General features: G+C 46.7%; 1 protein-coding gene across 7 annotated transcripts in view; it reads right to left on the reverse strand.

Annotated features, from left to right (window-relative positions):
• exoc6b (exocyst complex component 6B) overlaps positions 1 to 24,158 on the reverse strand; it is an 866,329-nt gene that overhangs the window by 195,653 nt on the left and 646,518 nt on the right. For all 7 annotated transcript variants that reach the window (XR_011353246.1, XM_069923433.1, XM_069923435.1 and 4 more), the window contains exon 19: positions 19,642 to 19,783. Coding sequence is in view for 6 of the 7 variants with exons in the window: in XM_069923433.1 (XP_069779534.1) it covers positions 19,642 to 19,783 (142 nt within the window). In the remaining variant the exon portion in view is untranslated. The remainder of the gene's footprint in view (positions 1 to 19,641; positions 19,784 to 24,158) is intronic.

The following is a 24,158-nucleotide window of genomic DNA, read 5'->3' on the forward strand; positions in this document are numbered from 1 at the left end:
TTTCGGCGCGATCATCGGTCTGATGCACACCAGGACCCATGGTACTTACAGGGGCGCTGGGCGCCTGCCGCAGCAACGTTTTCCTCCCCAGCTCAGTCTGGGGCTGCAGCTGCAGTGTGAGAGGGCCAAGAGGGAGCCTGGGGGAACCTGGAATCAAAGGCTTCGATGTGCAAGGCTGCAGCTTCCCAGGGTTCAGACCACTTCCACTGTCTTGGTCAGAGCGTAGATACTATCTTCCAGCAGCTTCTGCTGGATGGCCCTCGAGCGTAGCCCTCAGACGAAGGCATCCTGGATCAGTCTCTGTGCCTACACGGTCAGACACAGTCGGGCCATCTCTCACAGGTGTCCAAGGTAAGACTCAGCCATCTCTCCGGGTTGCTGGGCTCGTGTACTGAGGAGGTACCTTGCACAGACCGCATTCATGGGGGTGTACAAGTTCTCGAGAGTGTCCATTACGCTCTTGTACATGGAGCAGCCTTTGGTTGCCTGGAAGGTGTGGGGACTCAACTTTGACCGGAGTAGGACCAGTCTCTTCCAATCTGAGTCCAGGATGCCCCTGCGTGTGCCTTGATGATTGCCTCGACTGCGTGCTGCCAGATCTCGAAGCATGTCTGGTCTTCCGGGTGGCGTGGTCGACTTTGAGGCTCCCTGCGCTCAGGAGTTTTTCCATGGCAGCCATGGGAAAATTTTGTGGATTAAATTGTGGACTTCCACAGAGCCAGGCTGGCTGTAGCTGCAGCAACTCTGAGTGAGGCCTTGGGAGGCTGGCACAGGCTTATATCTCAGAGGGTGATTGACTCCTGACCAGGTGAGGCTTGATCCATTCAGGCTGACTGATTGACAGCTGGCCAGGTGTTGTCCTGTCCCCACTCCTGCAGGTACAGCGGTTGCCCCCTGCGGTAGGCCGGCGGTACACTCCTACAGGTACAGAGGTTTCCCCCTGCAATAGGCCGGCAGTACACTCCTACAGGTACAGAGGTTGCCCCCTGCAGTAGGCCAGCAGTACACTCCTACAGGAACAGAGGTTGCCCCCTGCAGTAGGCCAGCAGTGTACCACCACAGTTACTTCCTCAAAAAACTCAATTAAGCTCATGAGGCTCAACCTTGTCCTCACAAGCCATGCTGACTATCCCTGAGAAGACTGTACTTTACTAAATGCTTGTAAATCCTGTCCCAAAGACTCTTTTCCAATAGTTTGCACCCCACGGATGTAAGACTCACTGTTCTATAATTCCCTGGATTCTCCCTATTACCTTTTTTTAAATAAGAGGATATTTGCCATTCTCCAATCTTCCCGCACCTCCCCTGTGGCCAAGGATGCAAAGATCATAACCAATGCCCCAGCGACCATTAAGATCAATCTTAATGCTTTTAAGAAGATCCAACACCTCCTCTTGCCTAATCGCAACATCGTCCAGCACACAAGCCTGTTTTCTTCTGACTTCACCCTCATCAAGGTCCTTTCCTCTGGTGAATAGTGATGCAAAGTATTTTAAATTTTAAATGTTTAAATTTAAACATAAAGCACGCTAACAGGCCATTTCAGTCCACGAGTCCGTGCCACCCAATTTACACTCCAATAACCTACACCCCCAGTACGTTTTGAACGGTGGGAGGAAACTGGAGCCCCTGGAGAAAACTCCCATAGACACAGGGAGAACATACAAACTCCTTACAGACAGTGCGGGATTCGAACCCCAGTCTCAATTGCTGGTGCTGTAATGGCGTGGCACTAACTGCCACCCTATTCATTTATTAATTAAGGACCTCCGCAATTTCCTCCGCCTCCAGGCACATGCTGCCCCCTTTAACAGGCGACAGAGTATGGCAGTGTGCGTAGACTGTGGATATGGCAATTGCTTGTGTCTAACAAAGTGGTTCTCAACCTTTCTCTTTCCACTCACATCCCACTTTAAGTATTCCCTATGCTATCGGTGCTCTGCGATTAGTAAGGGATTGCTTAAGATGGTTGTGAGTGGGAAGAAAAAGGTTGAAAATCACTGTTTTAATCGTCCCTCATTGACTTGTTATGTGCACGGTTTCATAACTCCAAACGAAATGGACCAATGACAATTTTTCTCCAGCAAAATATTTCAGTCACAATTGGGCCTAGAGCAGTGATTCTCAACCTTCCCTTCCCACTCACATCCCACCTCAAGCAATCCCTTACTAATCACAGAGCACCGATGGCACAGGGATTACTTAAAGTGGAATGTGGGTGGAAAGAATAAGGTTGAGAACCACTCATCTACTGAGTGTCCTGCTCAAAGTTAGAGTCACAGAAGAGTACAGCAGGAAACAGGCCTTTCGGCCCAACAAAACTGTGTTGACCACCAACCACCCATTTACACCAATCCTCCACTAAGCCCATTTCCCAGATTCCCCGCTGCTCCCTGGTCTTCTTCCACTCACCGGATCTGGGACAGCAGTCCCACAATGAATGAGTGAACTGCAAACATTTTGATGAGATGAGACAACAGATGATGTTATTGCAAATCTTTCAAAAAGGTCAAAAGTGCAATGAAAGGCCCTTTTCCCTTGATGCCCACGGCAGGGAAATATTGACGTGTTTTATAAAGGAAGTCATTCAAACCCATTCAACAGGAACAATGTCATAAATCTAGCGCACCGTGGCTTCTAAAAGACCTGTCCAACAAACTGAGCAAAGCTCTGAGGATGAAACAAATTCACTGGTTGACATAAATTAGTATGATTGAAGACATTTCACTGCATTCTTCACAAAGGCTTGTGGTCTTTATATACTTGTTTGAGGCTTGGTACGGCAACAACACCATCTACAAAACTGCTGACCACACCACGGCAGTTGGCTGTATTAAAGGGGCGATAAGTCAGCAGACAGGAGAGAGATTGACAAATTGGCTGAATGGTGCACTAATAACAATCTTCCACTCAACGTCACTAAAACCCAGGAGATGATTGTGGGCTTCAGGAGAGGAAAACCAGAGGTGTGTGATCCAGTGATCAATGGAGGGTGAGCAAAGTTAAATTCCTGGGAGTCACTATCACAGACGACCTGTTCTAGACCCAACATACCAATGGCATCGTGAAGAAAGCATGTCAGCGCCTCGATTTCCTTAGGTGCCTGCAGAGGTTCGTTATGACATCGAAAACCTTGTCAAACTTCCACAGCAGTGTGGTGGAACGCTGCATCACGGCCTGAGTGTGAAGCCCTGCAAAAGCTTGTGGACACAGCCCAGGTCATCACAGGCAAAACCCTCCCAACCCTCAAAAACATCTACGGGGAGCGCTGCCATCAGAGAGCAGCAGGAATCATCAAGGATCCACATCACCCAGCACACGCTCTGTTCTCGCTGCTGCCATCAGGAAAGAGGTGTAGGGGCCACAAGACTCGCACCGCCAGGTTCAGGAACAGCTGCTCCCCCTCCACCATCAGACGCCTCAACGACAATCTCAATCAGGGTCTCGTTTTCAGGCTCTTACTTTGCACATTATTTATTACTGAATATTTCTTTTCTTTTCTTATTGCACAATTTGTTTATATTTCTTTGCTTCCATTTCTCTTTTTTACCTTTTCTTGAGTACAGTTTTATACACTACCAATAAGTAGAAACCATTCCATACTGTTTTGCAGCCGGCCAGGATGCTCTCAATAGAGCTCCTAAAGAAGGTTGACATAATGGTGACCGGTAGTCTTGCTCACTTCAGTCTTCTCAGGAAGCACCTTCCATACAAATGAGGAGATGTTAAGTGTCCACATTTGCTCACTAGTTAAGTGAACTCCAAATAACTTCTCCACTCTCTCTACTACAAAGTTTTTGATGTGTTGATGATCGTTCCTGATCGAGTCAGGTTGCGACTCTCACACCATGTGATGAGATTTTCCACCTCTTCTCTGTAGAGCGACTCATCCTTGTTGCTGATGAGGCCGACTGTAAACTGGATGACACTGTTGGAGCTGGATCTGGTGATGCAGTCATGGGTCAGCAGCATGAACAGGAGTGGACTGTGCACACAGCCCTGAGGTGCGCCTGTGCACATCATGACAGTGCTCAATATTCTGCTACCGGCCCAGATGCACTGTGGTCTTTCCGTTAGGAAATCTAGGATCCAATTACAGAGAGGGGTGTTGAGTCCCAGTGAGGACAGCTTCTCCACCAGCCTCTGGGGAATGATCTGAACTCACCTCTGATCCTTCTTCACTCCAAAGAGAAAAGCCCCTAGCTCTGCTAAACTTGCCTTCTTAGATACTTTCTCCAATCCAGGCAACATGCTGGTAAATCTCTGCATCCACCATAAACCTTCTCCATCTTTATGTTGTGATGGAATATTTGGGAATGTTTTTCAGAGATAAATTGGTAACATTAGAGTAGGTTATATATACACACTTTAAAACAGATCTTATTTGAAATAATGAAGAATTCATATCCTCAGTGCTTTGAAGAGGAATTGTAAGGAATGCTATGCACATTTCACAAGTAGGTGCTAATTGAAATGATGTCATGAAATGAATGAATTACTGTCTTGGAAGAGCCAGGTTGTCTGTTTCAGTCCTTTTTGCAAGGCTTTTGACCTCTCTGCAAAGTGCTCACTCAGAGGTCATTGAGAGGTTATTGTTTACCTAAAACAACAGATGGAGCAGAAGACTAACTCCTATTGTTTGCTGGTCAGGGGTTTTGCGAGAGAGAGAGAGAGAGAGAGAGAGAGAGAGAGAGAGAGAGAGAGAGAAGGGAGTCTTGGACTGTGTGTGACACAGAAAACTGTAACAAGCCAGTATAAGCTTGTTGGAACTGAAACAGAAGCTCCAGAGTGGCGGATGGTTGGAAGTGGTATCTGTCTGTGTTTCTCTTAGATTAAATGGAACAGAAATTAACTCTGTCGTGACCTGAAAGAAAGAGGTTATCATCTGGAGAACCCTGATGGGCAAGTTTCATCAGCGAGACATTGAGGTGACTAATGGTGGTACCTCAGTTGTGGAAATCCTAGAACAACAAATCTCTCTCTGCAAACCTTCCTGAGCAGCAAGCATTTACCTTTTGAGCACCAAAGCCTGATGAACTTTATACATGTTAAATTCTGTGCACTGTCTAAGAATCGCCTGCAATCAGTGAACTTGGAAGAATGAGAAGTGAGATTGAACTGTAAACCAAAGAACTTTCCTTAAGTTTACACACACATTACATACACGTGTGCTTAGAATTAGTAGGGGTTAAGTTGGGTTAGTTAATAGTGATAAGTTAAAGTTTGATTCTGTTTTCATGTTTAAAGATAATTAAAAACAACTTTTGTTTAAGTCACTATTTGTCGTGGTGAATATCTATTGCCATTGGGTTTTGGGGTCCTTTAGGCTTGTAACACTTTAATGAGGCGACCGGAACTGAACGCAATATTCCAATGTTTAAAGATATTTAACCAGGTACGTGGATAGGAAAGGCTTAGACCAGTGGTTTCTTTCCACTCACATCCCACTTTAAGTAATTCCTATGCCGTCGGTGCTCTGTGATTAGTAAGAGATTGCTTAAGGTGGGATGTGAGTGGGAAGGGAAGGTTGAGAACCACTGGTAGTGGGAAATGGAGCCACACTGATGATGCAGACGTGACAGGCCAGATGATTGACTCCTGCTCCTATTTCTACTGTTCATTCTTAAGATATACTGATTGGCTTATTAGTTGCTTTAAATGACCCTCCATGGAGGGGGTGACAGGGAAAATGGAGGATAGGACAGAGCTGATGGTGAAGTGGTAGGCAAAAGATTAAATCCGGATAAGCATGAGGTGTTGCATTTTGGAAGGACAAACCAGAAGGCTGAGTACAGGGTTAATGGTCAGTCACTAAAAAGTGTGGATGAACAGAATGACCATGGGGTTCAAATCCATACATCCCTCAAGGTCACCACAGATAGGATAGTTAAGAAGGCCAATGGGATGCTTGGATTCAATAATAGAGGGGATTGAGTTCAGGGGTAGAGAGGTCATGTTGCAATTCTACAAATCTCTGGTGAGGCCCCACTTAGAGTATTGTGTTCAGTTCTGGTCACCTCATTATAGGAAGGATGTGGAAGCTGTGATGAAGGTGTAGAGGAGATTTACCAGGATGTTGCCTGGATTGGAAAATAAGTCTTATGAGGCAAGGTTAGCAGAGCTGGGACTTTTTTCTTTGGAGCATAGAAGGATAAGAGAAGACCTAATGGAGGTCTACAAGATTATGACACATAGATAGAGTGGACGGCCAGCATCTTTTTCCCAAGGCAGGAATAGAAAACACCATGGGGGCATATGTACAAAGTGAAGGGAAGGACATTTAGGGTAATATCAGGGTAAGTTTTTTACACAGAGAGTTGTGGGTGCCTGGAATGCCTTGCCAAGAATGGCAGTGGAGGTTGAAACATTGGGAGCATTTAAGAGACTCTTAGACAGGCACATAGATGAAAGAAAAATAGAGGGTCATGCGGTAGGGTAGGCTTAGTACTTTTTTTAGGTAGGAATATATGGGTCAGCGCAACATTAAGGGCCAAAGGGCCTGTACTGTGCTGTAGTGTTCTAGGTTTTATTCTAGGGAAATAAATGGCGGAATCAGACTGACCACAATGTCCTGATATCGTCTCAATGTGCTGAATGACCTCCTGTTAGAAAGAAATGTGAAAGAATGACATTTCCCATTTCCCCCAAACTCCTTCCAGATTTAGAGCATTTTTGTGTCTTCGTCCATGAAGACGTGCAAAGTATTTAATCTCACTTCCACTTCTCTTTTTTAAAACTCTCTTCCAAGATTAGCCTCCACCCGTCTTGGCCCCTCGACATTCCTACAGAAGCTGCTTAGAGTCCGTTTTCATGTTCCTTTCCAGAGCGCGCACACATTGCCAATTTTCTAATGAATTTCTTGGGCCATTGCTGAGTTCTAAAATGCACCCAAACCTCAGGTCTGTTTTCTGGCAACTTTTTAAGATTTAATGCTATCTTTAATTTCTCTCATGAGCCACAGATGATTCAATTTTCCTTTTGGGATTTTGTGCCACAAGAGATTTTTTTGTTATAATTCCTGCATTATTTCCTCAAATGCCAACTATTGTCTGTCCACTGTCAAACTTTTCAATGCATTTTCCCAGTCAATCATAGCTAACTCACAGCTTACATTTCTTTACTTAGAGTTATGTCCCAACTTTTGGATCAAACAATGTCATTTTCAAACTCAATGAAAAATTCCTCTGCACTCTCTCTATTTTGTTTATATCCTTCCCGTAATTCGGCAACCAAAACTGCACCCAATATTCCAAATTAGGCCTTATCAATGTCTTATACACTTCAACATGACATCCTCAAACCTGTATTGATTTTCCCTGGCAGTTCCAGTTTCCCTCCACCGTTCAAAAACGTTCTGGGGTGGAGGTTAATCAGATGTAATTGGGCACCATGGGCTCATGGGCCTAAATGCCTAGTTACCGTGTTTGTCTATATTAAAAAAAAATTAATATGTATTGTTTGACTATGTGTGATGTCTGGCTGTGCGTCTGCATGTTCTGCACCAAGGACCAGAGAATGCTGTGTTTTATAATCAGAGGACAGTATACTTGGCCTGGCTTGACATGATTTGACCACGGCAATGTACCAGAGAGGGGCTCAGCGGCTAAGGAACCCATAAGGGCTGTGACCGACTTTCGGTCGGGGGATCCAGATGGGCTTCGGGCTGGTGGAGACTGGCTCGTGGGAACCAGGTATCAGAGATGGGATTCAAGAGGGCACCGATGACAGGCAGGGATGCCGAAGGGCCTCGGTTGGTAAAGGCTTCCTGATCGTGTCGGAGGTTTAGACCTGGAACTCGGGTTGCCAGTGGATCGAACGGGATCCGTGGGGCTGCAGAGGCTGTGGCAGCGCTGGAGGCAAATCCATGGACTCAGTGTCTCTGAACATGTAACATTACATGAAATTGGCTTCTGCCCGGTGCCCCTAAGAGAGAAAAAGCAAAAGAGAGTCCCTTCAGAGTCACCGAATGTCTGTGGATTCGCCTCCAGTTCTCCCGCAGCCTCTGCAGACGCACAGACTCCTGTTCGATCCATCGGCTGCCCGAACTCTAGATCTAAATGTCCGACATGGTCAGGAAGCCTTCAGCACCTCAGGCCCTTCAGGAGACCTTCTTGCTCGCAGCTCCCTCTCGACTCCTGGTTCCCATGAGCCATTCTACAGCAGCCCTCAGCCCAGGTGGGTCCTTCAGCCGCTGAGCCTCTCACTGGTCTCCTGGGTTGTCTCCCCTCATTTCCCTTCACAACGGGATATTCTCCTCATTTCGGGTATCCTGTACTGGTCCGCTGGTCCGCCAGTGTGACCACCCTCCATGGCAACTGCTGGGCATAGCTGCCGTCACCTTGGGCACAGATCTCTGCAGTTGCAGGAATTGATAAGCCTTGATCATTTCAAAGCAGATTACTGTAGAAACAGAAAATTAGAAATAAAGACAGAAACACAGGTAATGCAGGTAGAGCAAGTAACCTGGCACTGGGGGAGAGAGGTCACTGAGGGACGGTGTGAGGGTGGGTGGGGGATTAACATCAATGGGGCACAGATGGTGACACAGGCAGCAGGGGAGAGGGGTCACTGAGAGACAGTGTGGGGGAATTAACGTCAGTGGAGGTAACGTCAATGACACGGGGTGCTCAGGGACAGTGTGAGGAAGAGGGATTGTGTGGGTGCGGTCAGTGGCAGAGAGGAGACATGGAGCGTCGATAAGAGGGACCTCAACATCAGTGGAGACTCAGACTGTACCACATGGTATTCAGGGAAAAGGATTTAAAAACACTCTGCCATGCGACTGGTTCTATATAGCTTACAACCAAGTAGGCAGTATCATTTAGGGCAGGGCTTCGCAAACTTTTTAGCTTACAGAACACTTTTGGGGAGCACTTGGAAATAATGGAACCCCAATCGTCAAATACAGTTTAAAAGACATAGCATATACACAAGAATAGGAAGACATTAGGTGAAGCTCTCACCCATGTCCGTACAAGAGTGGTTCTGTGAGATGGTCTTGGGAGTGCAACTGAGAATGGGAGATTGAATCCCAGTGACAGCCTGGTTTAAAATCGCCACGAGCCCTGGTGCTCATGACCTCATTCCACAACACAAAGACCACAGTCTGTCTAGGTTTGTAGCAGAACATCGAACAACATCTCGCTGAGTATTGGAGCACCTCAGGGCTGTGAGTTCAGCCCGCTCCTGTTCACACTGCTGAGCCACGACTGCATCACCAAATCCAGCTCCAACAGTGCCATCAAGTTTGGAGATGATGGGGGGCGTGGCAAGATGGCGTAGAGGGAAGACGTGAAGTTCCACCTTCCCCCAGTTAGACATAAATAACAGATTTTAAAACTTGTAAAAGTGGTTAAAAATAGTATTTACAGACTTTGGAATAGTGGAGGATTGAAATGGCTACACATGTGAAGAAATCAAAAGCTCAATCGCAAAAGAAATTACCCTATAAAAGTGTTGAAGAATTGAGGCTTACCTACCAAATTGAAGCCACGGAGTCGTCGATTGGAGCTCTCAAGCCTCAGAGGACTCCTGCTTGGCTAAGTATTACACTGGCATCGATTGCGCATTCGCAAGATGGTGCCGGTTCAGTGACGAGCTTGGCTGGCCCTGACTCGCGCGCCCGTGAACCCGGGCGTGCGGGCGAATCAAGCGTGCAGGGACAGACTCGTGAGCTCGCAGTATTGCCTGGTGGTCTGGGGGCGCACAGTAAGACGCTCCTGCGCGGTCGGTGACTTTGCCGGGCAAGTGCAGTGTGTCGCGGGTCTGTGAGTTACTGGAAAAGGTATTGGCTGTGGGGGAGCCCGAAAGGCACACTGTCGACGGGTGTCCAGTCCCACAGCCTCACTGGAAGAGAAGCCACTGTGTTAGGGGAGGATGAGAGCTCAACGTTACTGGAATTAACACAGGAAGAAATGGGGACTGAGACCAGAGAAGGTAGGCCTCAAGGGGAAGTAATGGAACCAAGACTGGATTCTGTGTTTACAATATTGGAAGGGATTGCTCATCAAATGGAAAACATGTCAATGCAGATGTCTACTCAGATAAATCAAGGATTTATGGAAGTGAAAACTACAATGAACAGTATGTGTGAAGAAATGACCTCTATGAAGAAAGATATGACTGTAGTTAAAAGTGATGTTAGTAGATGTATAAAAACAGTGGACACTGGACAGGATAATTTAAAAAAAATTGAAGAAGCTTTTTTTGAACGTAAGAATCAAGTAGAGCGTAATAGAGAAAAAATGGAAAAAGTGGAGGACTCTTTCATGACTGAGGGATTCAGAAGAAGGAATTATTGAAGAAGATTGATTCATTAGAGAATCAAGTTCAAAGAAATAATGTAAAAATAGCAGGTCTTCTAGAAGATATGGAAGGTTCAGATCCGGTAAAAAATTTTGAGAAATGGATTCCTGAGGTACTAAGCAAGAAATTTTTTCCGGATCGTCTAGAGTTGGATCGAGCGCATAGATCATTGAGGAAAAAAACGTTTCCAGGTCAACCACCGAGGGCAGTTTCAATTCGTTGTTTGTACTATCAAGATAGAGAAATGATACTACGAGTTGCGGTGCAGAAGACGCGGCAAAATCAGACTCCAACGATGGTTCAAAATAACAGAGTATTTTTCTGTTTGGAGAGGATAGACCTTGGTCTCATCAGCTACAACGATGGGTCGCTCTACAGAGAAGAGGTGGAAAATCTCGTGATATGGTGTGATTCTCAAAGTAGACAAGACGAAGGAGATGATCGTGGAGTTCAAGAGGACCAGGAATGACCACCCTCCACTGCACATCAACAATTCTGTAGTGGAGAGAGTGGAGAGGACCAAATTCCTTGGAGTTCACTTAACTAGTGACCTATCGTGGACACTCAATGTCTCCTCACGAGTCAGGAAGGCACAACAGCAACTGCATTTTCCTGAGAAGGTTAAAGCGAGCAAGGATATCAGCCATCATTATGACAGGAGCTCTATCGAGAGCATCCTGGCCGGCTGCATCACAGTGGGGTATGTTTTCTGCAGAGAAATGGATCGGAGGTCAATCCACAGGACCAGAAGAGTGGCAGAGAGGATCGGTGGGGACTCCCTCCCCCTCTATCGATGTGATCTACCGGTTTCATTGACTGAAGAGGGTGTGCAAAATCATTGAGAACCCCTTACACCCTGCACACATTTTTCAGCTGCTCCCTTCGGGGAAGAAATACAGGAGGATTAGAGCCAGCACCAACAAGCTGAGGAACAGCTTCTTCCCATGGGCAGGAGTTGGGAGGTTATGGTAAAGTAGTATAAGACATTGGGGAACCAGGCGCTGTAGGTTTCCGTGAGGGGCGCTGGACAAGGTGGCAGCTCTCTGTCGGTCTTACAGTAGAGAAAAGCAAAAAGAATTTCATGTATGTTACATTCTAAATGCAGTGTTACATGACAATAATGGAACCTTTGCCATTACCTTTATACCCTGCACACGGCATCTTTCAACTGCTCCTGCTGGGGAAGAGATACAGGAGGATCAGAGCCAGCTCCACCAGGCTGAGGAAGAACTTCTTCCCACGGGCAGTGGAACTGCTCACACTGACCATCCGAGACTCTCATATTCACAAAACAATATTTATGTATTTATTTGTCTAGATGACATTCTTGTCCTGCATGTGTATTGTCTGTCTGTCTGCATGTGTGTTATGTCTGGTTGGGTGTCCATGATTTTTTCGGTCTGAGGACCGGAGAACGGTGTTTCCTCAGGTTGGACTTGTACAATCAGATAACTTGACTTGAACACATTTCAATGCATAAGGTCCCCCTATGGCCCTCTCCCCCCAAGGCTAAGGAAAAGTCAGGCATGTGGCTGATTTAGCAAACACCTCACAGCTCGGATATTGCGACTTAAAGCTCTTAAAGAACTGTGACTGCGTTATTTTATGAGTATAATTGAGTCAGTACCTGGGAGGAGACCGCGAGCTCACACTGTACCCCCCTGTATAACAGTGACTTCTATTTAATAAGATGTGTTGGCTGAATGCCAGCACACTTGAGTCCTGTTGCACTAATCACTGTGTTCCTCTACTGCACCGTTAATTTGCCTTTATTAGATGTGGCTGAAGGGAGACCTGGACACTTTTACGGGAGTACATTGAGGATGGTAAGTCTGCATGGTGCCTTGTTAACTCCAGCTGGGACTTTATCATCCAACATATGGCTTTTCCACATTGTTTTGTGGGAAAATGCCATCCGCTCTGTCGTCGGAGGGAAGCCTTCAGGCAGATTTGCCCAATCCCATCCACTTTGGCCTGTAGCTTCAGCCACACAGTTCCACGCCATTTAATCCTGGAAGTCATGCAGAACTCTAAAGGTGGTGTGGAAGGTATTCCTATTGAATGCGTGGATGGGGGATAATGGAGAGGGCGGGGTTCTCCTGGTAACCTGGGGTTGATTGAATCGGTGAACAGGTGACTCGAGGCGAGGAAACCGCACAGACTGCGGCCTGATGGTGACTGTGATTCACACCAGGCTGCAGTTGGCTGGAGTCTGGCTCAAGACTGGCTGATGGGGTGCCAGGTATTGGAGCCAGGATACGAGAGTGTGCCAAGAGCGCTGAAGGGTTTCCAATTGTGTCGGAGGTTTGGATCTGGAGCTCGAGCTGCTGATGGTTTGGACTGGACTCTGTGTAGCTGCAGGGGCTGCGGGAGGGGTAGAGATGAACCACGGGCACTCGGGAACTCTGGGGGGGAGGACTCTCCTTTGCTTCTTTCTCTCTGAATGTAAGAGGCGCTCAGGCAATTTCTGCTGATGGTCAATCTGTCTGCCTTACAGCAGATTAAAGCAAGTTCCGTGTGATACTGCACTGTTTTTATTACATGACAATAAGGAATCTCAGATCTTGAACTTGAGAAGACATAGCATAGAGGTCACTTGCCCAACTAGTTCATTCCAGTAGAGTGAAACTTGAAAATCTGCAGACATTGTGATTGTAGTACAAACACAGAAGTGCTGGAAGAACTCAGCAGTCTCCGATATAGAGGTGACCGTAACAGGAGCACAGGATGCAGTAGATGACCCCCGCAGATTCACAAGTGAAATGTTGCTTCACTTGGAAGGGCTGTTTGGGCCCCTGAATGATGTTGAGGGTCTGGTGTTTACCACAATCACAGCATCCGTAGCCTTTCGTGTTTCTCTGTTTTTGCTTGAAGGGTTCATTTCAACATTAAAGCATCTGATTTATATAACAAGCCATTTATCCCCGTACTTTACATACTTAAGTCTATGAACATTGTGGCTATCTGATGACATGCTCAATACTATCCAACTCAATGGAGTGAAGAGGCAGTGAGGGAGAGATTGCAGTCAAAAAGCACTTCAAAGGAGAGAGCTCTCACTAATTAAAACAATGCCCAAAAGTGCTGGAGAAACTCAGCAGGTCACGCAGCATCCAGAGGATGTAATGGGGACCCTACCTTTCAGGCCTGGGCCCTTCCTCGGGTATGTATTGAGGGCAGTAGGGATAACAGAGGGAGAGCAATGAGAAAGGATCTCACAGAACTCCCTTTGGAAACAGGAGGAGAACTTCTTCAGGGTAGGCATCCGACGAAGAAACTTTGCATCAAGGCAGCTGAATGGTTAAACAAGAAGGTCCGCAGGTGCTAGGGTTGAGTGCAGTGCCTAAAAGTGCTGGAGAATCTCAGCAAGTCATGCATCATCCATTGGAAGTACAAGGCAGTCGATGTGTCAGACTGGACCCTTCGTCAGGAGTGGCAGCCACTTCTGTACTTTACAGAGGAGGTAAAGATGTATTACTGAGAACTTCTTCAAGAGCAAAAGCAGGCAGGCGCCTGGATAAAAAGGCTGGGGGAGACGGGAAGAAATGGCACAGGTCAACAGGTGATAATTGGACATGGATAGGACAGGAGAGAAAAGGTGAGAATTGATCAGGGAGGGGGAGGGGGGAGGCTCTGTGAATGCTGAACTGGAGGAAAGGGGAAAGAGGGAAAGAGAGAGAGAAAGGAGAAACAGGGATAGATGTGGGGGGTGGGGGTGGTGATCAAGGACTAACAGAAACCGGAGAAGTCGATATTAATGCCCTCTGGTTGGAGGGTGCCCAGGCAGAAAATCAAGTGTGGTTCCTCCAGTTTGCGGGTAGTCTCAGACTGGCAGTTCGTGAGACCATGGACAGACCTGTCAGCAAGGGAATGGGATGGGGAACTGAAATAGGTGGCCACTGGGAGGTCAGTGCTCAACAAAACGATCTCCCAGTCTCTCCAACAACGGGAGCACCGGCTGCAGTAGGTGACCCCTGCAGATTCGCAAGCGAAGATGACCCAGCTTTCCCCTCCACCAACTCTACCTACACATCCCGCTGTCTCGGGAAAGGTGGTGACACATTAAAGGACCTGTCCCATCCAGGGCACACTCTTCTTCCCGATTCCATTGGGTGGAAGATGCACGAAGTGGAACAAATGAGATTCATATACAGTTTTTCCAGCATTGAGCTTTTTTCTTCAACCACGACATCTGCAGGCTTTTGTGCTTTACTTCCATACCCCGCACTTTGGTTTTTTATTGCATTACCTTTGGAACTTAAGTATGGGCTGACTTGGGTGGATAGCACCCAAACCAAGCTTTTTACTATATTTCAGTACATGTGTCTATAAAAAAATTCAACTTAATGTCAGGTTTCTCTGCAGTTTCTTCTTCTTCTTCACTGGGGCTATACAATGAACCCTGACTCACAGGCCCTTCAGCTCATCTAGTCTATCTCATCCCATTGATCTGTACCCGGACCAAAGCCCTCCATATCCCACCCATCCATGTACCTGTCCAAATTCTTCTTCAATGTCAAAATTGAGTCCGCAGTCACCGGTTCAGCCGGCAGCTCGTTCCACACCCCCTCACCACTCTCTGTTTGAAGAAGTTTCCCCTCACATTCCCTTTCAACATTTCATCATTCACCCTAAACCCATGTCCTCTAGTTCTTGTCTCGCTCAACCTCAGTGGTTAGCTGGTATTACTTAATTAATTTTGCATAGAACTCAGGCTGAAATTTCATCAGGGAATTCAAATTTTGTGAGTTTGAAATTGTTTTAAAAAATGGAAATAAAAAGCAGGTGTTAATAACAGTGTCCATAAAATTGTCATAAAACAAGCAAATTGATTCCTTCATATCCTTCAGGCAAAAAATCGGGTTTTTTATTTGGTGTGAGACTATTTTACCTCACAATTCATTGAGAAGGATCTTATTGCCGCAACAAGGCCAGCATTTCTAACCGCTGGAAGCTGCAGGCGACTGGCGGGCGACGAACCCACACGGGCTGCCGGCTGCTGGAGTCTGGCTCCAGAACTGGGATTCGAGATGGCACTGAGGGCAAGAAGGGCTCCCGAAGAGCCTCAGGCGCTGAAGGCTTCCTGATGATGTCGGAGGTTTGGACCTGGAGCTCGGGTGGCCGGTGGATAGAACAGGAGTCTGTGCAGCCACGGGAGCGCTGGAGGTGAATCCACAGACCATCGGCGACCCTGAACGGACTCTCTTTTGCTTCTCTTTCTTGCAAACTATACGGCCGACTCTGCCTTACATCAGGCAAAGAGAAATTTTGTTTCATATTACACTTTCGGTATTATTACATGATGGAAAACAGGAGTGGGCAACCTTTTAAATTTTAATTTAGACATACAGCACAGTAACAGGCCATTTCGGCCCACGAGTCCATGCTGCCCAATTAATCTACACCCCCGGTATGTACTCGTGGGCCAAAATGGCCTGTTACCGTGCTGTCAGTCAAAATTAAAAATTAAAAGGTTGCCCACCCCTGACATAAAAGGAACCTTGAATCTTGGAAGGGTGCAGGTGAGTTCACTTCTTGAACAAGCATGTGACAAAGAGTCATAGAGTTCTCGAGCACAGAAATAGGACCTTCAGCCAAGCTAGTCCCATTTGCCCGTTGGGCCCTGATCTCTCTCTACCCTTCCAATCCATGTACTGTACCTGTCTAAACGTCTGATGAATGATACAATCCTCCCCGCCTCCACCACTTCCTCCAGCACCTCATTTCACCCTCTGTGTGAAGTTAAACAAGAACGTCTGAATTCGCAGTGATTGCAGTGCAATTCACCAAAGTGCTGGAGAAACTCAGCAGGTCACACCACAAGGTAACGAATGTTTTGAACCTCAGCCATCTTCCCTTCCGCCGTCATACCCAGATCCACCTACGACCTCTTATCTATGCTCCTCCTTTTCTCTCTTCTCTCCTCTCCTCCCCCTCCCCACCCCCCACCTGTTTATTCAGGCACCTGCTCATATTTTGGCTTTGCTTCCTCTAGATGCTGCATGACATGGTCTGTTTCTCCAGCTCCTTTGTGCATTGGATCCTCTAAGTGAAGGATGTGCCCCTCAGGTTCCTGTTAAATCAATACCCTCTAGCTACCTTGGGGGGAGAAATAACGACTGATTATTAACGATATCTATTATTTTATAAACCTAAAATGTTCCACCTTAGCCTCCTATGCTACAGGGAGAAAAGTCCCAGCCTCTCCATATAATTCAAGCTACCAGTCCCAGGAACATTCTCGTGAATCTTTTCCGCACCTTTTTCAACTGAGTAATATCTTTACCATGGCTGCGGATCCAAAATTGCACACGGTGCGCCAAATACAACTTCTATTGATTAATTAACTCCGTCTGCTGTAGGGAAACAGATCGGAGGTCAATCTTCAGGACCATAAGAGAGGTGGAGAGGATCACAGGAGTCTCTCTCCCTCCCCCCTCCTCCCCCAGCAATGTGACCTACCAGGATTGTTGTCTGAGGAGGACGCACAAAATTATTGAGGACCCCTTCCACCCTGCACACTCTGTGGCGGCCTGCCGCCGCGGCGATCAAACCGACGCTCCGAGCAGCAAGCGCACCTAAAAGCCAACAGACCACACAACGGCACTGGCCCTATTCGAACGGCAAGGGCAGCTTAAGGGCCAGCAACCTCAAAATGGCACTGGCCCCACTGCACAGCCAACAGACAGCGAGACCGTGCAGGGAAGAAGGGATTGTCATGCAAGAGGGTACCTGCGCGCAGGAAACATGCTTTTGTTATGCGGCTCGTTGCGTCAGTAAAAAGGGGGAAATGGCAGACAAAATCGAGCCGGAGCCCCCAATAAAACACAGAGCTTAACTTGACTGCACACGTGTGTGTCTCTTTCTTTCGAGTAGCACGTGGCTACAACAGCATCTTTCAGCTGCTCCCGTCGGGGAAGAGATCCAGGAGGATCAGAGCCGGCACCACCCGGCTGAAGAACAGCTTCTTCCCACAGGCAGTGAGAATGTTGAACGACCAAAGGAACGCTGTTTCAGCAGGTTGAACTTGTGCAATCAGGTGACAATAAACTTGACTTGAAACATATATACAGCAAGGTAACAGGCCCTTCCGGCCCATGATCCCATTCCACCTAATTACACCCAATTAACCTACAAGCCCCATATGTTTTGAAGTATGGGAGGAAACCGGAGCACCTGGAGGAAACCCACACAGCCACAGAGAGATCATATAATCTTGCTGACAGAGCCAGATTCGAACCCTCCTCACGAGCGCTGTAACAGCATCGCACTGACCGCGATGCTAACCATGCTGCCCCACAGGGGATGAGTCATGGGATTCCACCAAGCTCCACAGAGACACACAACGAATGCTTTGTGAGTGAATCTGGTGGCCGGGAGATGCACTGAATATTGCCAGGACAATACAGATCGAGGACTGGTGGATTTTGCTGAAAAGTCAACTCTTTAATTCCAGTTCATGTCAAACCAGCCTTGGTGCTGAACTCAGACACTCGCATTCACACTTTCCAGCTGTTCGGGTGAATTGCAGGAACAGGAAGGTTGATGACTGATTTATACTCGCAGCAGCCCAGAGGGGCTCGACAATGAACGCAGCGATGAGGAGCTGGAATAATGAATCAAGGAGCCAACTGCCATGGAGCCTAATTAGTATTTCCACTTTGCTTTATCTCAAAACAAATCTCACCCAATGAAATAATCTTGACCTGTTGGAACAACAGCCAATCTGTGCGCATTGAGTCCTGTCATACAGTAATGCCATCTCTTGCTTTTAGCTTCACCTCATTTGCTTGGGAGAACTCCAAACTCGCACCATGAGAGCTGAGGACGTGGCCTGATGTCACATTTCAGAAAGCAGAATGTCCGATAGTGCCGTGCACGGAATAGCAAGTCAAGTTTGTTGTCATCTGATTGCACAAGGACAACGCGACGAAACAGGGTTCTTGGGCCCTCGGTGCAGGACATGCAGGCACACAACCAGACATAACACACATGCAGACACACAATACATATGCAGGACAAGAATTTCATCTAGACAAATAAATGAATAAATACTGTTTTGCACAAATGAGAATCTCAGAAGGTCAGTGTGAGCAGCACCTTTGGTCGTTCAGCATTCTCACTGCCCGTGGAGAAGAAGTCATCCCTCCACCTGGTGGTCCTGGCTCTGATGCTCCCGACGACGGGAGGAGCTGAAAGATGCTGTGTGCCCTTCACCAGCCACTGACACCTTACACCAGCTCTTCCTTCAAGCTGTTCCCCAACAACATTTGTCTTTTGACCCACAGCTGGAATCCCAACCTTCTCAAGATTTTCTTTGCTTGCTTCCTGCATCCATCTGCTCCCCATTTCCACTTTCAGCTCTGGAATTCCGACTCCGAACTTCTCTGCCTTTCCTTCTCAGTATTCCAAGAGATCCATCTTAAAATCTTTCCATGATTTCCCGTAAGGTGGCTCTGTTAAATTTTCACTGATAACGCTCCTATCTTTTTTGTTACTGCCTTGGAGGTGTTACTGTATAAATACTTGCAAGTTATCCTTGACACACCGGCTTGAGAATATTAAAGATGTAGGAACAGAAATAGGCTATTCAGCCCATTGAGTCTGCCCCGCCATTCAATCGTGAGCAGGTCCATTTCCCCACTCAGCCCCACTGCCTGGCCTTCTCCCCATAACCTTTGATGCCCTGATGTCAGTGCTTCTACTTCCTCAGGGGTTTGCGGAGGTATGACATCGGAAACCCTGGAAAATTTCTATAGAGGTGTGGTGGAAAATGTCCAGATGGGCTGCATCACAGTTTGATCTGGGGACCCCTGTGCGTAAAGCCCTCCAAAAGGTAGTGGACACAGCCCAGGACATCACAGGAAAAACCCCACCGTTGAAAATATCTACAGGGAACGCAGCCGTCGGAGAGCAGCAGCAATCGTCAAGGATCCATCCCACCCAGCACTCATTCTGTTCTCGCTGCTGCCATCAGGAAAGAGGTCTCGGGGCCACAAGACTTGCACCATCAGGTTCAGGAACAGCTCTCTTACTTGTGCACTTTATTGAATTTTTCATTCTCTCTGTATTGCAGTCAGTTTGTTTACATTTCTTTATCTGTTTCCAGTTCTTTCTTTGTTTACATGTGTATGTTGTGTCCAATTTTTTTGCACTATCAGGAGGTGGTAATTCTGCCTGGCCCACAGGAGAAAGAATCTCAGGGTTGTATGTGATGTCAGGTATGTACTCTGACAATAAATCTGAAATCAAAGAACCTATCAATCTCTGTCTTAAATACACCCAATAATATCTTGAGTGAGGATAAAATGCATGGAGAAGCTGATGATCACTTACATTCACACTCTTTAATGTCCATGTTGAACTGTTTCAGAGCCCCCACGGTGATCTGCTTGACCTCAGCATCGAGCAGCAGTTGGAGCAGAGACGTGGAGAGGTGCTTGCAGGCGGACATGCAGGCTGTCTGAGCCACCTTTCCCTGGAACAGCAGAAGAACATGCCCATCAATCGTCACCTTCAACTCCTTCAGCCCAAACCGTTGTAGATGGTCCCAAGTCCAACAGGTGACATGGTTATTCCAATCTCACTTCCTCCGAACGCTCTCTCTGCAACAACCCCAACCTCACTATCAAACCCGGTGCTGCTGTGTTTTGGCGCAGTGACCTTTTCCTTGCCAAGGTCACCTCCTCCTACTTACCCCTTCCACAGGACCCCACCACAGCACATCAAGCCACCATCTCAAATCGCACACCTTGATGAAGGCTCAAGGCCAGAACATTTTAAAATCTTGTATTTAATTGTAATTTGATAGTAAAATTTGCACCTTGTTCTGCAACATGTTGCTGCCTGCTGTAAAACAAATTTCATGACACGTGTGTCGATGACAATAAACGAAGAGCCCATGGCCTCATCCACGGCCAAACCAAGACCACCCGTAAACTGGAGAAGCAACACCTAATATTCCATCTGGGCCCTCTCCAACCGGAGGGCATTAACATTGGCTTCTCTTGTTTCTGCTAGACCACTCCCCATTCTCCCTCTCCCTCCCCTCTCCATTCACAGAGCCATCCCCCTTCCCCCTGTTTGCAGGTGTGTCCTCTCTCCCTATTGCCTCCTGTCTGGGGGCCTGTGCTTCCACCCCCCCCCCCCGCCCCCAGAAACGTTGGTGATGTACCTTTATCTTTGCTATATAAAGGACACTGTTTGACCAGATACGTTTCTCTAGTGTTGTGTGTTTTTACCTCATGACAAAAAACCCGATTTTGATTCTGATTCTGATAAATAAGAAGGGAAAATACAATAAATAATAATATTCCGAACTGGCTGGTAGTGGCAAGATGTATTCTGTCAGTAGCTGTAAGGTAAAAACATCATGAGTTGGGACTGGAGAAGGAGTCACCCAGTACTAAGGAGTAACAGGATGCAGGTGTGATCTTGTACGCTCAAGATAAGTGTGACAATAACAAGATGATGTGCAGCAGACTAACAGAGAAGGGTAGCAACAGCTTATTCATTGGACAATGTAATGGTATGATAAGTGCGTGTCCTGAGGTATAAAAAAAACACCACTTGCTGATATCGGGAGAATGCGCCTTCTCCAACTAACACTGTTAGTTGCAAGTGTTACAATCCGGTAATAAAGAACCTTGATTTCGACAAATCTGGTGTCTGACTCACTCATTCTCGAACAAAGCAGACCTAACATAGCCCAGGCAAAATGTCTAAACATTGCACCCACAACAACCTCGCACTCACTGCCACCAAAATTAAGGAGTTGACTGTTGACTTCAGGAAGGGAAAGCCAGAGATCATTGGGGGGAATCAGAGGTGGAGAGGGTGAGAAAATTTAAGTTCTTGGGAGTCACTATCTCGGACGGATCTTTCCTGGATCCAAGACAGCACCTGATAGTCTGAATACACCTGGGATTGTCTGATCTCGGAAGCCAAGCAGGCACAGGCCTGGTCGGTACTTGAACACCAGGCGCTGCAGTTTTCTGTGAGGGGCGCTGGACAAAGTGGCAACTCTGTCTGCCCGGAGACAAAAGTTAAAGAATTTCATGTATGTTACATTCTAAATGTAGTGCTGTGTGACACTAATGGAATCTTTACCTTTATAATGGCATCGTGAAGAAAACACGTCAGCACCTCTACTTCCTAAGGAGTATGAGGAGGTTTCGTATAACACCAGAATCCTTGGCAAATTTCTACAGATGTGTGGTGGAAAGTGTGCTGAGCGGCTGCATCACAGTCTGGATGGGGACACCTGTCATGGTCATGTACTTACATTCGATGGGAGCTGAGCCAATACCCCTGAATGTAAAGCCCTCAAAGAGGTACTGGACACAGTTCAGGTCATCACAGGCAAAACCCTCCCCACTATAGAGAACATCTACAGAAACGCAGCCGTCAGAGAGCAGCAGCGATCATCAAGGATCCACACCACCCAGCACACACTTTGTTCTCGCTGCTGCCATCAGGAAAGAGGTAGAGGTGCCATAAGACTTGCATCACCAGGTTCAGGAACAGCTACTACCACTTCACCGTCAGACTCCGCAAGAACAAACTCAATCAGGGACTCATTTAAGGACTCTTACTTGTGCACTTTATTGATTTTTATTCTCTCAGTATTGCGGTTTGTTTACATTCATTATATGTTTACAGTTCTTTATTTGCTTGCATGCACAAGTGGTCCCCGATATACACAGATAATAGGTATAGGAGCAGGCCATTTGGCCCTTCAAGCCTACACCACCATTCATTATGATCATGGCTGATCAGTACCCGGTTCCTGCCTTCTCCCCAAACCCCCTGATCACCTTAGCCACAAGGGCCAAATCGAACCTCCTCTTAAATATTGATAAGGAACCGGCCTCAACCACTTCCCGTGGCAAAGAATTCCACAGATTCACCCCTTTCTGAGACAATTATTTTTTCTCATCCCAGTCCTAAAGGACTTCCCCCTTATCCTTAAACCATGACCCCTGGTCCTGGATTTTCCCAGCATTGCAAACAACCTTCCTTCATCTAGTCTGTCTAATCCTTCAAGAATTTTATATAAGATCCCCCCTCAATCTTCTAAATTCCAGTGAACATAAGTCTAGTTCATCCAACCTTTCTTCATATGCAAGTCCTTCCATCCCTGCTATCCGTCTAGTGAATCTTGTCTGCACCCCCTCCATGGCGAGGATGTCCTTCCTCAGATAAGGAGATCAAAACTGTACACAATACTCCAGGTGTGGTCTCACCAAGTCCTTGTGCAGCTGCAGTAGATCCTCTCTGCTCCTGTACTCAAATCCTCTTGCTATGAAGGCCCACATTCCCTTTGCTTTCTTCACTGCCTGCTGTAGCCACATGCCCACTTTCAATGACTGGCGCACACCAACACCCAGGTCTCATTGCATCTCTCCTTTTCTTAATCGAACATCATTTAAGTAATAACCTTCTCTCCTGTTCTTGCTTCCAAAGTGGAAAACCTCACATTTATCCACATTATATTGCATCTGCCACTTCTTGGCCCACTTGGCTAACTTGTCCAAGTTACCCTGCACCCTCCTTGAATCCACTACACAGCCAAGCTTGCTACCTAACTTCATGTCGTCTGCAAATTTTGAGATGCTGCTTTCTATTCCCACATCTAAGTCATTGATATATATTGTAAATAACTGTGGTCCCAGCACTGAGCCCTGCGTTTCACCACTAATCACTGGCTGCCATTCTGAAAAGAACCCATTTATTCCTACTCTTTGCTTCCTGTCTGCCAACCAATTCTCTATCCACCTCAAAACCATCGCTCCTATACTGTGTACTTTAAGTTTGTACGCTAGTCTCCTATGCGGAACCTTATCAAATGTCTTTATAAAGTCCGGATATACCACATCCACTGGTTCTCCCTTATCCACTCGACTGGTTACATCCTCAAAAAATTCAAGTAGATTTGTCAGACATGATTTTCCCTTCATAAAACCATGCTGACTCTGTCCGATGATACTACTATTCTCCCAAGGTGCTGTAATCACATTTTTAATAACTGATTCTAGCATTTTCCCACTACCGACGTCAGGCTAGTTGGTCTGTAGTTTCCCGATTTGCCTCTCCCTCCCTTCTCAAAGAGATGCATTATGTTGGCCACCCTCCAGTCCTCAGGAACTAATCCAGTATCTAAAGAGTTTGGAAAAGTTATCACTATTGCATCCAGTATTTCCGTTATCACTATTGCATCCAGTATTTCCTGGCCTTCTTCCTTTAGCTCTCTTGGATGCAATCTATCCAGCCCAGGGGATTTATCTGCCTTTAATCCCTTCAATTTAACTAACATTCGAGTTCCATTCTGACCAATCGTTCGGATCTCGAAATAGACGTTGTAACTCCAGGCCTGCGTTCACCTCCCCTACCTCGAACTCCAGGTCTGCTACTGCCTTCGTGTCCTGAAGATAAAGCACATTTGGCGGGAGCGGTGTCTCAGTCTCCTCCCGGCCCTTGGCTGCCGCCATATTGGTCTGTCAAAATAAACAGCCCCTGGATCCCCGGGACATGACGTGTAATTTTTATATTTAGATATATATTTTTTTATTTTTAAAAATGTATACAGTATTATTTTTTGGTCGTTTGTATGGATGGCCATGTCCCATAGTTTCCAGGCAGGGGACCACCTATATGTTGTGCACAGTTTAATATTTCACTACCAATAAGTAGTAATTCCACCTCGTCTGCAGAAAAAAGAATCTCAGGGTGATATGATATTATCTCAGGATAATATGATATTATCCTTTGTATGTACTCTGACAATAAATCTGAAATCAGAAAATCTGAGATCTATGGTGGCCCTGGAGTAGTGACATGGGAAGGTTTGTGGG

Source organism: Narcine bancroftii, chromosome 3 (assembly GCF_036971445.1).
Source record: "Narcine bancroftii isolate sNarBan1 chromosome 3, sNarBan1.hap1, whole genome shotgun sequence".
NCBI lineage: Eukaryota > Metazoa > Chordata > Chondrichthyes > Torpediniformes > Narcinidae > Narcine > Narcine bancroftii.